Source organism: Passer domesticus, chromosome 10, assembly GCF_036417665.1.
Source record: "Passer domesticus isolate bPasDom1 chromosome 10, bPasDom1.hap1, whole genome shotgun sequence".
NCBI classification, from domain to species: domain Eukaryota; kingdom Metazoa; phylum Chordata; class Aves; order Passeriformes; family Passeridae; genus Passer; species Passer domesticus.
Genome location: NC_087483.1, coordinates 7,713,799 through 7,728,001, shown reverse-complemented (window position 1 = coordinate 7,728,001; position 14,203 = coordinate 7,713,799). Strand labels below are relative to the sequence as shown.

The 14,203-nt window shown below is 46.3% G+C and overlaps 1 protein-coding gene across 5 annotated transcripts in view; it reads right to left on the bottom strand.

The window, feature by feature from the left end:
• Positions 1-14,203, bottom strand: part of FN1 (fibronectin 1) — a 51,565-nt gene that overhangs the window by 10,580 nt on the left and 26,782 nt on the right. For 2 of the 5 annotated variants that reach the window (XM_064433584.1, XM_064433583.1), the window contains exons 21-33: positions 13,296-13,390; positions 12,806-12,974; positions 12,454-12,540; positions 11,540-11,731; positions 8,979-9,251; positions 7,748-7,930; positions 6,364-6,453; positions 5,957-6,226; positions 5,499-5,615; positions 4,986-5,150; positions 4,199-4,354; positions 3,340-3,453; positions 1,397-1,666 (exon numbers count right to left, since the gene is read on the bottom strand). In XM_064433584.1, coding sequence (XP_064289654.1) covers positions 1,397-1,666; positions 3,340-3,453; positions 4,199-4,354; positions 4,986-5,150; positions 5,499-5,615; positions 5,957-6,226; positions 6,364-6,453; positions 7,748-7,930; positions 8,979-9,251; positions 11,540-11,731; positions 12,454-12,540; positions 12,806-12,974; positions 13,296-13,390 — 2,181 coding nt within the window. The remainder of the gene's footprint in view (positions 1-1,396; positions 1,667-3,339; positions 3,454-4,198; positions 4,355-4,985; positions 5,151-5,498; positions 5,616-5,956; positions 6,227-6,363; positions 6,454-7,747; positions 7,931-8,978; positions 9,252-11,539; positions 11,732-12,453; positions 12,541-12,805; positions 12,975-13,295; positions 13,391-14,203) is intronic. The other 3 variants (XM_064433585.1, XM_064433586.1, XM_064433587.1) reach the window with 3 other exon arrangements.

Sequence of the window (14,203 nt, the reverse complement as noted above, 5' to 3'; positions counted from 1 at the left end):
GTTTAGTCCTGCTCCACTTGCCCTGGTCTGTTAATTTCCAAAATACGATGGATGATTTACAAAAGTAAGTAGGAAGCAGGCTCAGGAATTGCAGAGAAGATATAAAAATACTGCAAATGGAGAGGGGAAGCATTTTACAGCCACTTACACAGCGAGCAAGGCAATGGAAAAGCAGAGCTGTGGTGGCCATAAGGCTCATCACACAAGAGCCTGTTCAGGAGCTAACACATCCACTATCCTTACAAACAAATGCCTGCCTAAAAAAAGGAGTGTCCATTGAAATATTCTCTTGCCTTACTGTTGGTAAGCCTGGGGCTGTAAACAGAGCAAAGATATGCCTTACCATAGTGCCCACTATGGCACATTGCTATCAATGCTTTGCAGTGTTACAAAGTGGAAATACAGGGTAACTCTTCCTTCTGGTTTAGCTCAGAGCTCAATCTACAGCCAATGAGAGTCAATGGAAAGTCTTGAATGACTTCAAATCCACTTTTGAACAGCCCTCAAAAGGTAAACCACGGAGGGTGTGTTTAAAAAAGTATTATATTTGCCTTTCTGGCAGGTAGTCAGCCAGCTGTTCCATCATTACATCACTTTGCTTCAGTTTAGCACAGCAGATCTGAACACTAGGACCCCCTGAATTCATTCCACCCCTGGAATTAAAGTGCCAACTTTTCAGCCACAAATGAATGGGAGACCTTTATTACACAGGTGCTACCTGTCTTTGTAATAAAGTCACATCTGGTAATGCTGGAAGCTTGCAATAGATTCCATATTGCTGGAAGCAATGTTGAGCTAATTCCTTGCAATAATTTTCCTTGCTCATCAAGGAATTTTCAATGCATGGAATTGCAGCTGGATCAGCCTGGCACAGAAGGGACTCCTGTGGAGGTGATGAGGGCGCAGGGTGTGGGCATGCAGTGGGCTGTGGTGCCTAGGGCAGTGCCAGTGAGGGATCTGCAGGCTCTGAGGGTTCAGCAATCTGCCAGCCCTTCCTGCTGATCTTTGGCTCCAACAGCAAGGCCACTGGAGCATGAAAGCTGCCCTCATCTCTCTTGTTGGTCACCACCTGTGCTTTGAGGTGTCCCATACCTTGAAGGTAGGACAAGAGCATTGTGAGAGTGCTCACCATGGATCAGGCTCCATGACCAGGGACAGGACACCACTGGACACCCCTCCCTCCTTTCTCTAGGATCTGCAGTCCTGCTCTCCTGCCTGCCTTCCCTGATGTGTGTGCAGGCTGACTCTGCTCCAGGCAGCTCTCTGGCCCCAGCTAAGCCACCCCTCAGGAGCAATCCCATCCCCAGGCTGCACTAGTTGCACATGGAAGCACACTTTACCCCTCGGGGCAGAACCCGCTGCTGCCATGGCCTGCTGGGGGTGGTGGGAGCTGTACCTGTGGACTGGGTCCCAGTGAGGGGCAGGCTCTCCATGTCATCGTAAATGGCAACGATATTGATAGTGTACTCAGAACCTGGCCTGAGGCCATGCAGCTCAGCAGTGTCTTCTTCGCCCCCTGGGGCCGGCAATAGCTCATGGATTCCATCCTCAGGGCTTGAGTAGGTCACCCTGTACCTGGTGACTTGCCCCTGAGGGCTTTCCCAAGCAATTTTGATGGAATCAACATCCACCTCAGTGAATGTTAGTCCTTTAGGGCGGTCAATGTCTGTTAGGCAAATTAACGGTAAGAGGTTAAGTGATAAAAAGCAGGTTGTGGGTGAGGAAAATAAAAAGCATTTCGATTACATGCAAAGCGGTTTTCAGTTTGGTGTGGCAGGGGGGCACTGGATTCTCCTCTGTGCTGCACCTTGCACACATGCTTACATCCCTAAGCCTGAGTTTGGAGGTGCCAGGCAGCAGGAAAGCAATCTTGGCTTTGCTGAAACCGAAAGGACCTGCATTGCCATCTTCAAAGCGGCCAGAACACCAATTTTCACCTATTTTTGAGTCCCCTTGGCACCAGAACCCCTTTCACACAACTCCAGTAGCATTAAGCTACCTTAAAAGTGGACAAGAGAAAAAAAGAAATGGGAATGCTAAGACCCATTTCTGTCATGTAGATGGTTGCTGGTGCCAAAGGCAGCCAGAGAACCCACCTGGCTCTGTAAGTTTGGGTTCATGCTGCACTTGCTGCTCACTACTGTGCTAAGTGCCAGTCCAAGGAGAATCCGTCCCGCTATTTTCTTTCATAAATTAATATCCAATTAACATACTCATCAAGAAAGCAAAATTACTCAGCATATTACATTGCAAAATCAGTTAGAAACAAACTTTTCAGCTTTGTATTGAGTGCACAGGGAATGTCCACAGGTGCAACTGGGTGATATGCACACCTCCCAATTAAACCAATTCACAGGATTTCCTGGCAAGGTGGGAGCTCAGAGCAGGGGAAGTGAGCCTTGCTCCTCAGAAGTCTGGAGTGGCTATCACAGAAATACACCCAGCTGCTACACAAAATGGGAGGATTTAGCATGTAATTTTTATAGTGGATCAAAACCACGCTTTTCTAGAAAGTTTCATCTTTTTCATTTGCCATGTTGTATTAGTCCTCATTTTTCTACATTTTCTAGTTGGCAAAGGTGATTTTTGTCTAGGAATTTGTTGGTTTGAATATGGACTCTTCACTCATTTCTGCAAAGCTCTGGAGAAGCTCCTGTTGTCTGCAGTGTTTGGGGCTGAGTCTGAGTCATAGTTTTGAATACAAGCTTGAGCAGGGAAGTAAGAATCATACAAATCCCTACTCCAGAGGTATCCCTCAAAAGCACTTTACCTCAAACATATCCCTGAGTTACAAGGTCCCTCTTCTGTCCCTCCTGTGACCTGAGCAGGACTGTTGTTTTGTACACAGCACCTCAGTCCTGGAATTATTTTTTTTTGCAGTGTTTCATCCCAAGTTCTTGGTAAAACCCATGTGGTTTCCCTTACTCTCTCACACAGGGCAAGTGCTCCCAAGCCCAGTCCAGCCCCTTAACAACAATCAATCACCTTTGCCACCTAGCTCCATACAAAGGAGATCTTGGCACATTTAATCCACTGATTGGTTGATGGCAAACCCAACTGGTTCATGGAAACCCCAAAAGACTGTGTAGCTTTAGTGAAAGAAAATAAGAAGCGCAGCACTTTGAGGGGGCAGGAAATTGCATTTTGGCAGTGTTTGAGGCAGAGGGACTGCATTTTTGCCAGCATCTGCAGCTTAGGTGCATGGTACTTCTCACAGGCCAGACCACCTCACACTCTCCTGGAGATCAGGCCCCTGGCTTTTGCTTTCCCTGGGAACCTGGTGGTAGGTTCAGAGATAACAGAAAACACGTGTTTGCTCCCATGAAGTGAAATACGTACTGGTGACAGCTGTCTCAACCAAGGGCTGGCTCTCCCCGTTCTGATTCTGAGCAATGACACTGACCACGTACTCCACTGTGGGCTGCAGGCCTTCAATAGTGACTTGAGTTTGATCTGGCAGGAAAGAACACCATCAGTCAGAAAGAACAGTGCAAAGCTGCAGAGAGCTGGCTTCAAAGTAGCCTTGAATGACTGGCCTGTCTAAGCCATACCATGAATAGATGTTATTAAAACAAGGTGGGACTGACAAATTAAATTTGCCTTTACGTTGTATCATGCTTCTCTGGCAGTGCACAACTGCCATTTGTACCTGCTCCAAGGCTCCACAGCTGAAAGGGCAGGTTAGCACAGTGGGTAGAACTAGGTACAGGGGGAACAGCTTTCATCACTTTTTAGGATGAGACTGACCATCAGCTCAGCTGCATCATTAGCATCCCCAAGTGCTCTGCTGATCCCACAACATGCAGTTTTCCTGACAGCTGACATGGCATGTTCCACAGGTACTACACTACAAACCTGTAGTGTGACTGAACCCATGCTGTGACCAAGGGTCACATTATGTGACTTCCAGAAGGATTTCAGAGCAAGTTTTTCTGGATGCTAGAAAATTCAATGGTATTTCTTTGAAATGCAGGTGCTTTTCATGCACACTGAGGCTGCCAAGAACAAACTCCTGCAGTTCAGTGGTGTCAAAGAAATATGAAGCTTTTGGGACAAAAATCTGCCTGAGCTCATCTGTCCTGGATGAGACAGAACTGAAAATCAGCAAGATGCTAAAAAAGGTACAAGCAGCAGCAGGATTTTAGTGGTTACATCTTGCATTGTTTACAAATCCAGTGAAGGATGACATGACTCTTACCTGCAGGGACATTTTTCGTTTTTGAGGGCCCATGTCCGTTCTTGGGGACAGCAGTCACCCGATACCCTGTGACTGGGGATGTTGAAGGGAGCCATCTGATGCTGATACTGTTGTCCTGGACATCAGTGACTTGCATCTGGGACGGTGTGTCTATTTCTGGGCAACAAAAATAATTTTTCTGAGTATGTTGGTACAGGAAACCCTCCCTCCACTTTCATGTCCTGGCTGAATTTTATTCTGCACTGCTTGGAAGACAAAACACATGTTGCTATTTATTTGTCTCTCATGCTAGCCCAAAGCAAAAAAACCTTAACCAGGATGTGTGGGTGAGTGATCTCATATCAATGTTAGTTGAGGATTTTTGTTGTTTTAAAGGCTACTTAATGCCTTTAACTGCAGCTACAGCAGGAGTAGGATTTGGCTATAGCCAAACAGGAGTGAGATAACAGTCTTGGCATTAGAAAGTTAGGTCTCCTCAGGATCACAATCTGACAGTGAAGCTCTGGAATTAAGCCAGCAGTGACCCCACATTATGAGAGCCCAACAGGATTTCCACTCTGCAGTGAGCAGCTGAGCACTGCTTTTATCCCCATCTGGACTCCACAGGGTTTCCCTTCTCCAAGTCCACAGACTGCTTCTGTGCCACCAAGATACATCACTCCAAAAACTGATGGCCCTACAGCCCATGGCTTTTAAAAGAAACCAGGGATCAGCAGTACACATTGATGGGCAAAAGCCAACACAAAGCTGCGGGGTTTTTGTCTTGTTTGGTTTCATCAGGACTCACCTGTCCTGTAGGTGACAGTGACTGGCTTGCTGCTGGCAGGGCTGTCTCCACGGCCAGTTACAGCATACACAGTGATGGTGTACTCAACACCAGGCTTGATGCCAGTGATGGTGGCAGTAGATACGGTGCCAGGCACTGTGAACTCCTGCACCGGGCTGCTTCCACCTAGCAAGAGCAGGTTAAGAAAGAAATGTAAAGCATACATCTAAAATCTCTACAAAAAACAGGACAGTCCTACATGCATCAAGCTGAAGACAGGGCCCTGTTGATTTCAGTGGTTGTTGGGTCAAAATTGTTTTGAGGAAAAGAATGAAACATTTACATAGAACCATTTCTAAAATTACTGGAACACTCTAGATACACTTTCTTTTGGGTAGACAAAATATTATTTGCTCTTTTTTAAAAAAGGCATCTATATGTCTGCTACAGCCCAAGGTGCCTTTACTATTTTCTTTCTAATGGCCTCAGAACAGAATTTCTGGTCTGTGACCAGCTGTAGCAGCCTGCCCTCACCTGTTTCACCATAAGTGATCCTGTAGTATCTGACTGTCACTGCAGGAGCATCCCAGGAAATCCTGAGGCTGGTTGGGCTGGTAGGGGTGACTTCCAGGTCCCTTGGAACATCAGACACTAGAAAAACAGAGAATTGAGAAGGAATTTAAACACAGTTGTATATCAGCTACATACTCCACTTACACCGTGCTCCTCTGCTACTCATCTGTCAGGGCACACCCCTCTCCAAAGAGATATATCTCGTTAAAAACCATATGGCATTGGACTGGATTTAATGAAAATAGCTCTGCTGGCCCCAGAAACATCTGAAAGCAGCATGGGTCCTCCCACCTTTTCCTAAATCAGGCCCTACATCAGTGCACAGGCACTTCCTCACGAGTGAAGCTGGCAAGGGGAGACATTTAAGAGCAATGATGTTGCTAGAGACACTCCAAACCCAGCCTTCCCTCCAGGCTCACCTGTTGTCTGCTGGCCACCCAAGGGCAGGCTCTCCTCCCTGCCGTTGACCGCGATGATGCTGACCACGTACTCGGTGCCTGGCAGCAGGTTGGTGAGGGTGATGGAGTTCCTGGAGGGGGGCACGCGCTCCTCCTTGGGCCGGGCCCCGCCCTGCTCGGGCTGGTAGCGGATCCGGTAGCCCGTGATGGTGGCGCGAGGAGCGATCCAGTGCACGGTGAAGGAGTTGGCCGTGATGTCCGAGAAGTCCAGGCCAGTGGGGGAATCGAGGCCTGGGGGTTTCAACAGACACAAGGGTGAGCTCAACCAAACTGCTTGGCATCATCACAGGGGAAAAAAAAAAAAAAGTAATTCAGTTCCCTTAATGAATTCTTAAAGGATTGCATTAGCCACGTGTGCACCCAAGTACCTGTTTTCTGGATTCCATACAAAGGTGCACTTTCATGCTGCTCAGAAACGCTGTAGACTCTCACCAGATATTCAGTGCCAGGGAGCAGGTCTGTGGAATTGAAGAACAGGAATTTGGGCTACTGTTTCTTTGCTAATATCAAGAAGTTAATCAACCTACACAATTTTAACTGTGTTTCTTAGGAGACAATCAGGTTTTGCTTGGTGGAAGATCTGAGCCTCCAGGACAATCAAAAGTTTAAATCAGTTATTTTTGTGGCATTATGGTTCCTTGCAGTGCTTTAGCCTGAAGGAGCACAATATCCTAGGTGATTGCCTCATCAGGTTGTGGAGACTGACTAGCAGCAATTACCTTTTTACAAGGTCCATTCTAGTTATCTAGTAGTTTATCTATGCACCAGGCCAAAGCTTTAGCTGATATAAACTGAAACAGGGCCAAAGATTTCCAACACAGCTGTTCTAACTGAGACAAGCTCTAGATTTAGGTTTTATTCTGAAAAGAGGTCTTGTCTCTCACTTAACCAACCAGATTCTCAGAGAAAAAAACAAAACCAAAAAAAATCCTATAAATATAACACAGCATTTGCCCCAAAAATTAATGTCAGCTTTTGGAAAATGGCAGCCCACATTTTGCTGCCATGTCCTGTAAGATTCCAAAACAGGATGTGCTTTCTGGTCTGAGCATACAAAGTCAAAGGAGCAATGACCTTTTGCATATTCTGATCCTCTCCTGAACCTCTGCACTGCAAGTCCTTGACATTACTGGCAAACCAGGTGAACAACGTGTATTTACTGTTAATACCTAACCTGGCTGCAAATCAATGCAATTGCCTCATAGCCTGATTCATCCCTGTCCTTGGATTGATAGGAAAAAAACTTTCCTGTGGTTTGGCTTTAACATGGGTAAAGCTAGAGGCCAAACTCCATTTGCTGTGAGTTTCTATGAAGCTACCTGGAACATCACTTTAGATCAGCTGAGAATTTGGCCAGCCACATTTAAACAATTGGTTTTTTGCCTCATCTTGTGCCACATGGACCTTCTCACCCTCTACAACTACTTGAAAGGAGGCTGTAGCAAGGTGGGGGCCAGTTTTTTCTCCCAGGTAACAAGTGAAAAGACAAGACCTCAAGCTGCACTAGGGGAGACTGAGGTTGGATATCAGGAAAAATTTCTTCACTGAAAGGTTGGTCAGGAGTGGAGTCACCATCCCTGGAAGTGCTCAGGGGGTGTGTGCATTGGCACTTGGGGATGTGGCCTGGTGGTGAACATGGTGGTGCTGGGTTGATGACTCAACAACCTTGGAGGTCTTTTCTCTTAGTAATCTTATAATTTTATGATGAGGTGCTTCTCATGTTTGTTTAACTTATGCAGGTAACCCACTTACTTGTTAGGATCACCATGTTGTCTGAGGGTGCGACTGTCACCTCTGCAACATCTTCCTCCTTCTTGGCGGGGGAGTAGCGCACCAGGAAACCGCTCAGCACGATGGAAGTCGGGGCAGTCCAAGTCACCCTCATGGTGTCAGGCCCCACGTTAGTGAAGCGCAGGTCAGTGGGAGGAGGCACAGCTACACAGCAAAGAACAAACCCACCTCAGCTCTCAGACTCATATTGATCAAGAGGTCTGTTCAGGGAATCAAATCACCAGAGGAAGTATCTCATGCACAACTGACTACGGCATCAGACTCATGCAAACAGACTTCTAAACTACATTTGGTTCTACTACAGTTAAAAGAAAAATGTGTCTGCACTGCTGTCAGGCTGCTTTAACCTCTTGGCAATTCCTGATATGTTAAATGTACCCCGCGGGGCTAATTTAAAAACAAGGTAGCAAGTTTCACTAATGTGCTTCTAGCAGCTGGATTTTGTATTACAGATGTGGTGCCAAGAGAGGTTTAAAGTTGCCATACAGCAGCTTACAGATGGGAAAGTAATCTCATCTAGAATCCATACATGCACACACAGGAGAGGAGAGGGTATATCACTAATTTCCTATGACTCTACTTCTACTCATGTCGAAGGATTTACAGCCTCAGGACTTTCAAACACAACAGGATTTCATGCAAGAACCAGTTTCCAGCTTGCCTTCAGCTCATGCACTATAGAAACCCCTGACAGTGTGGCATGGCTGTCACTGGCATGTACTCAGGGAGTGGTGTCCATCTGCATCCTTTGGGGCATTGTGGAAAGAGTGGGGCCACCATGGAAATGGGCTGCTGGAAGCTCAAACAGCTGTCAAGGCTGGAGGGTGTCTACTGATCTGCTCCGCCCTTCAGCAATCCTATTTTGAGGAATCACAGTTTTAAAGTCTGGCAAACACACAGCTCATGTTTCAGGCTCTTGATTCCAACTGGATCCTGGAAATCTGAACAGCAGAAGGTGAATGAGCCTGGCAAGTCTGCAGTCATTCATGGTATTAAAATGCCTCCAATTCAAAAAGGAGCAGCACCATATCCATCCCCAGCTGCCATCTGGGGAAAGCAGCCAGCTGGGTCTGCCTGGCTTCCCTGCAGCGAGGGGCTCAATTCCTCTTTGGACAAAGCCCCAGCACCCAGCAGCCAGTGACAGCCAGTGACACCATCCACGTCACAAAACACAGAAGTTTTCAAAATTCACCCGTTTGCTGTGTCAGAGTGGTAGGGGCGCTCTCTCCGCCATTAATGAGTGTGATTACACTGATGTCGTAATCAATGCCCGGCTCCAAGCCTGTCACTGTGTAGTATCCTACTGAGGAGTCCACAAAATCTTCAAAAATAGGGACACTTTCTCCTGCTGCAACTACTGTGATGCGGTACCCAATAATGGCGGAGGCATTTAACGGGGTCCACCTCAGGCCGATGCTCGAGTCAGTTATGTCAACAAAGCTTAGGTCAGTGAGCTGGGGCACCTCTAATGAGGTAAAGAGCAAACGGGAGAGGCAGAGACACACGGAGGCAAAAGAAAGACAAGGGAGAAAAAAGCAGTGTTCGTCACTATTAACATCGACAGAACTCGGGAAGCAACTGCGGTGATATGCACAGTTTCTCTTGGGGTTTGGGGGAAAAGGAAGGATTTTGGTGGGGTGGTTTTTGTTGTGGTTTTGCTTTTGTTGTTTTCAGTTTGTTTTCTTATATTTACCCTTCAATGCAGTCTCCAGCTGCTTCTCTAGGCAGACAGAAGTTGAAACCCCATCCCCTCAGAAGCTGAAACCCCAGTTCTCTTTAGACATGTAATCTTCAAAGAGCCCTACAAAAGGCACTTAACTTGCAACAAATTTACTTGGAGCAATGATAAGCCACAAAGACCCATCATTTTCTGACAAAAATAGAAGCAGAAAAAACACAGCCCTTTTATCTTTCTACAAGAGAGCTAAGTTTACTAAAAGGTAAATAAAACAACAACTCTGTTGACTGACCCTCTAAAATTCTTGTTTTGCTCAAATGGTGAATCTAACTTTTAACACTGGGATCATAAACTCACTTGAAGAGGCTAAATCAGACCCTCAGCTAGTGAGAACCTTCACAAAGTTCCAGGGTAGATCATCCACTGTCTGAACTATTTACGCTGCACTTGGAAAAAAGCCTCAAATCCCTGCAATGGCTTGAGGATCTGGCCCAGAATTCCTCAACTTCTACCTACCAAGCAACTGCTGCAATTTATGTGCTAAAAACAGATGATGTGAAACAGTAAGTAACAGAACACTTCCGTGGAAACATGGAAATGGTTAAAAAATGACCTTTAGATGGTATTAATTTTGTCAGAGTGACAACATCCCCAAATTCAGAGGTCATGCCCAGCATATGGCATGGCCAAGAGCCTGACATACGTGGATAAAATTTCAAATTTTAGTCTCTGAAAAAGAATGCCCTTTAATGACCTTTTAGATGCCACCTAAATTCCTGTAGGGAAAATAAGCCCAGCTGTGACTGTTTTCCCTACTGATATTATTCCATTAGCAAAGGTGCTCATTTCCTGCATGTTAGGACCAGCAGAATTGGGCAGGGAATGGGGAACTTTAGATGCATCTTTAATTGACAATGGCCAAACCTTCAGTTGCTCAAGTCAATAAACTGGTATTGACTTAAGCCACAAGATTTTGCTGTGTAACTTTATCAGGGTGATCCTGAAACCAGTGGGAAGCAATGGATGCTCTTCCTCACTCAGGATCAGACATCAGTGAGTCAAAGATGCAGGACTCTGTGTCCATTCTGTTCATTACAAGTTAGTTTGAAAAGAAATTATGGGACAGAAATATTGCTTTAATAATAGTGGTTTTGTTCTATTTTGATGTTTTTCTTGGAAAACACTTATTTTACAGAATAGGTGCCAAAAAAGAGCCAGTTTTCTGTAAAATAATTGTTTATCCACATGGAATGCATGTACCATATCACCTTTAAAGAGTTGTAAAAGCCAGACACATACATTCTTAGCTTTGCCCCACCAGCAGATGGTGAAGGGCTAAAGCTATTACTGCATAACTATGCAGCATCACAGTATTAGTTCACCCCAGGGAGCACACAGCACTTCAGTGAAGCACAGAAATTTTAAAGCAGTGTTACAAGAGCAAGAAAACACAGTAGCTGGCATCATCTCAGAGCAGAAACAAAAACAAACAAAGCCCTCACAAAGGAAAACTAAATGCAACCATTTGGGGAAATGCATATTGATTTTGCTACTGCAGCTACAGAGGCTGTTTCTGCAGTCCCCACAGATGTCATGTGAGGTGGCACACACCACAGTGTGCCTCAAGTGCTACAGTGATGGACCTTTCCATCTTAGCTTTCCTCTCCACTGTGCTCAAGTAATCTTCTGCTGTTAGTGCTGCCAGAATTTCTCCTGTGCTCGCTTCCCACTCATACCTCTGTTCACCTACTTCCTGTTCCCACCAGCTGTGCTCCAGATGCTGGGGCACTTCAGGGCTCAGCTAAATCCCTGCTGCTGCCCAGCTCAGTGTACTGATAGAGCAGATCCATGTGCTGACACCAGCCTGTGAAGCACAACACAGGCTGCCCATGCAGAGAAGTACACGGGTGTAAGAAGTTCTGTCACACATTGGAAGGTGCCTATTCTGCTTCTTGAGACTAAATGTGAAGTCTAAGCCCTCTACCAGCACACTAAAACAAGTTCTGCATTGTAGAGCTCTCAGGCTCAGCCATTTGAGCTTGGGCAGCTGAAATTGCTGCTCATCCTTTCGTTACCTGGCGTGATGGTTTCTGAGATGGGCAGGCTCTCCTGGTCGTCCTTGACAGAGTAGACACTGACATTGTACTCCACGCCAGGGTTGAGGTTCTCAAAGGTGCAGGTGGTCTGATCTGCACCCACCACCTCCTCCAGGGTAGAGCCCTGCTGCCCATCCGTGGGAGCAGTGGTCACACGGTACCCGCTGATGCCTGAAATACAGAGGCCAGTGTCAAGAGTTTCCTCATGGATCCACTTACATCAGTCCTCAGTGCAACAGCTGAAGCAAACACATGACATTTTACAAGTGATTTTGCCACCCTGGGCCCAGGAAAGAGGTTACTTTGTCAAGTACCCCAAAATGAGCTTCCTGTTCCTTTTGAGACCTCACCAAAGCAAAAATCTCAGGAGTTTTGAGAGGAACTTCTCTCAGGACTCTGTCAGGAAAAGATTCAGCTACCAACACAGGTTTTTGAAAACTTTCAATACAGCTTTTATGGGAGTCAATTGTGCAGCTGCCATCAGCTATTGTGGGAGAAGAGTTCATCCTGAACACTGTCAGAACTTCCACACACTTTCCATTTGTCATTTCCACAAATCTTTGTGGTCCATTCTGCTTTCCTTCCCTCAGACTATTTTTCAACCACTAGAGATACCTGAAGAAATCCATCAAATCCTTAAAACAGCTGAAATATTCTAACACATTCATGCTCCAAAACAGGATTTTATACAGAATGTAAATCATTAAGAGTCCTACGACAAGCTGTAGTTAGTTGTGAAATATATCCTTAAGCATATCTAGAAACATGTACATTTTTCTTTAAATTAATCAACAGCTAATTTCCCATCAAATTACAAGGCACCACAGAAGAAGTGTTCCTTAGCATTCTGCTACAAGAGGAGGTCTGAGCAGAGAGTGAGTTCACGTGGTTACCTGGAGATGTGCTTCTCTCCCAAGAGACTATCAGGATGCCAGTGTCAGGATTGGACTGCAGGCGCAGGCTGGTCGGCGGAGCCAGTGCTGCAAGTGTTCAGACAAATGGGTCACTGATGGCACTGAGAATCCTGCTGGCTGCCTCAGCACCCCTCTCCCCATGATATCCTCAACCTCTGGAATTAGCCAGCAATACTCCCCTGAAGCTGTGACCCTGTATTGGATATTGCTACTGTGACCTATGCACCAAAAAGAAAAACCAGACCACGACAGGGAGGCAAGAGCAGAACTGCCTCGCAGAAGGCAGTGGGGAGTGGAAGAAGGAATGATGGAGGAACAGCAGGTGCCTTACGTGTAGTGACTCTCCTGACGATGGGGGTCTCTCTCTCCTGGCCATCCATCAGCACTGTCAGGCTGTAGGTGTACTCCACGCCGGGGGTCAGCCCGGAGATGACGATGCTGCCGGAGTCGGAGATCACCTCCCGGGGAGCCTCCCCACCCTGGCTCGGGCGCACTCCCAGCTGCAGGGCACAGACGTTTGCTTTTCAGCCACAAGCTGCCAGCACCCTGACTGACCACCCAGCAGCAGCACTATGGGCCCTCGTGCTGAACTCCAGCTGTTAGTCCTGTAACTTGTGGTCTAGATGTCCCACTTGAGCTGAAACCCTGTGACTGCACTGATCTCTGTCACCTAAACCTGCTCCCTGTGAGCAACAGGCCCTTTGCACTGCTCCCCTTCGTGCTGCCATCTTCACCACAGTCCATAGAAAATGGCTTTAATCTGCCCTCCCCACCACACTGAAGCAAGAGGAAAAACCAACACAGGACTTAGCTCCTCCTACCTTGAAACCAATCCTTGGGGCAGGTGTCCAGGTGATGACAATAGAGGTCTCAGTCACTTCTGTGTTAAAAGGAGGAACAGAGCCAGCAGGCTGATCTGTGGAGTGAATTGACCAGAGTTCAAGTCTACCTGCTGTGATGGCTCCAAAGATTTTGAAAACCTGATCTACAGCAGCACAAATAGCCAGAGGTATGAAATGAGTGCTGAACTAGATCACTTCTGAAAATCCAGTGATTTGGAAGGGATCTGACAGATGATTTTTGTCTGCTGCTGGGCTTGACAGACACAGTATGCAAGTGGTCTAATCACAGCCAGGGCTTTTATTCCTGAGGCAAACAAAAATACTCAAGTGGATGCATGATCCTCTATGCATCCAGATCCAAGAATCTGGGGAATGCTGGTTTTTGGCATGATATCTAAAGTGTTCCTCAAAACTCAGCTGTTTTTTTTTTATTCACCCACCATATGCCTTCCAATCAGCAGAATATCACACCCTGTCTGTCACCCAGCTGTCCCAGCAAGGACCATCTCATCCCTCACCAACATCTTGTGAAGTCAGTAGAAAGAAGCCAACGTCAGTCTGAGGCATCTGTGGTCTCAGTGACATCTGTCAGAAGCATCACACAGCAGCCAAAGCCTCTGTGCATGCCAGAATCAGCCCAAATGAAAACACTGAGTTTAATCTGAAATGACCTTGTTACTAGTGTTATTAATGAAGAGGCTTGGTTAATCAAATCCATAGTCTCAAACTGGACTGGTTTCATTCAGACAAGCCAGAATTTGAAGGCAATATTAAATCTAAGATATCAAATCACATTCTACTTGAGGGATATTTATAGATAAGACTGTCAGCAAAAAGCACCTTGCCAATGTCAACAATGGTACTCTAATTAAAAGTTTGAGCCCTTA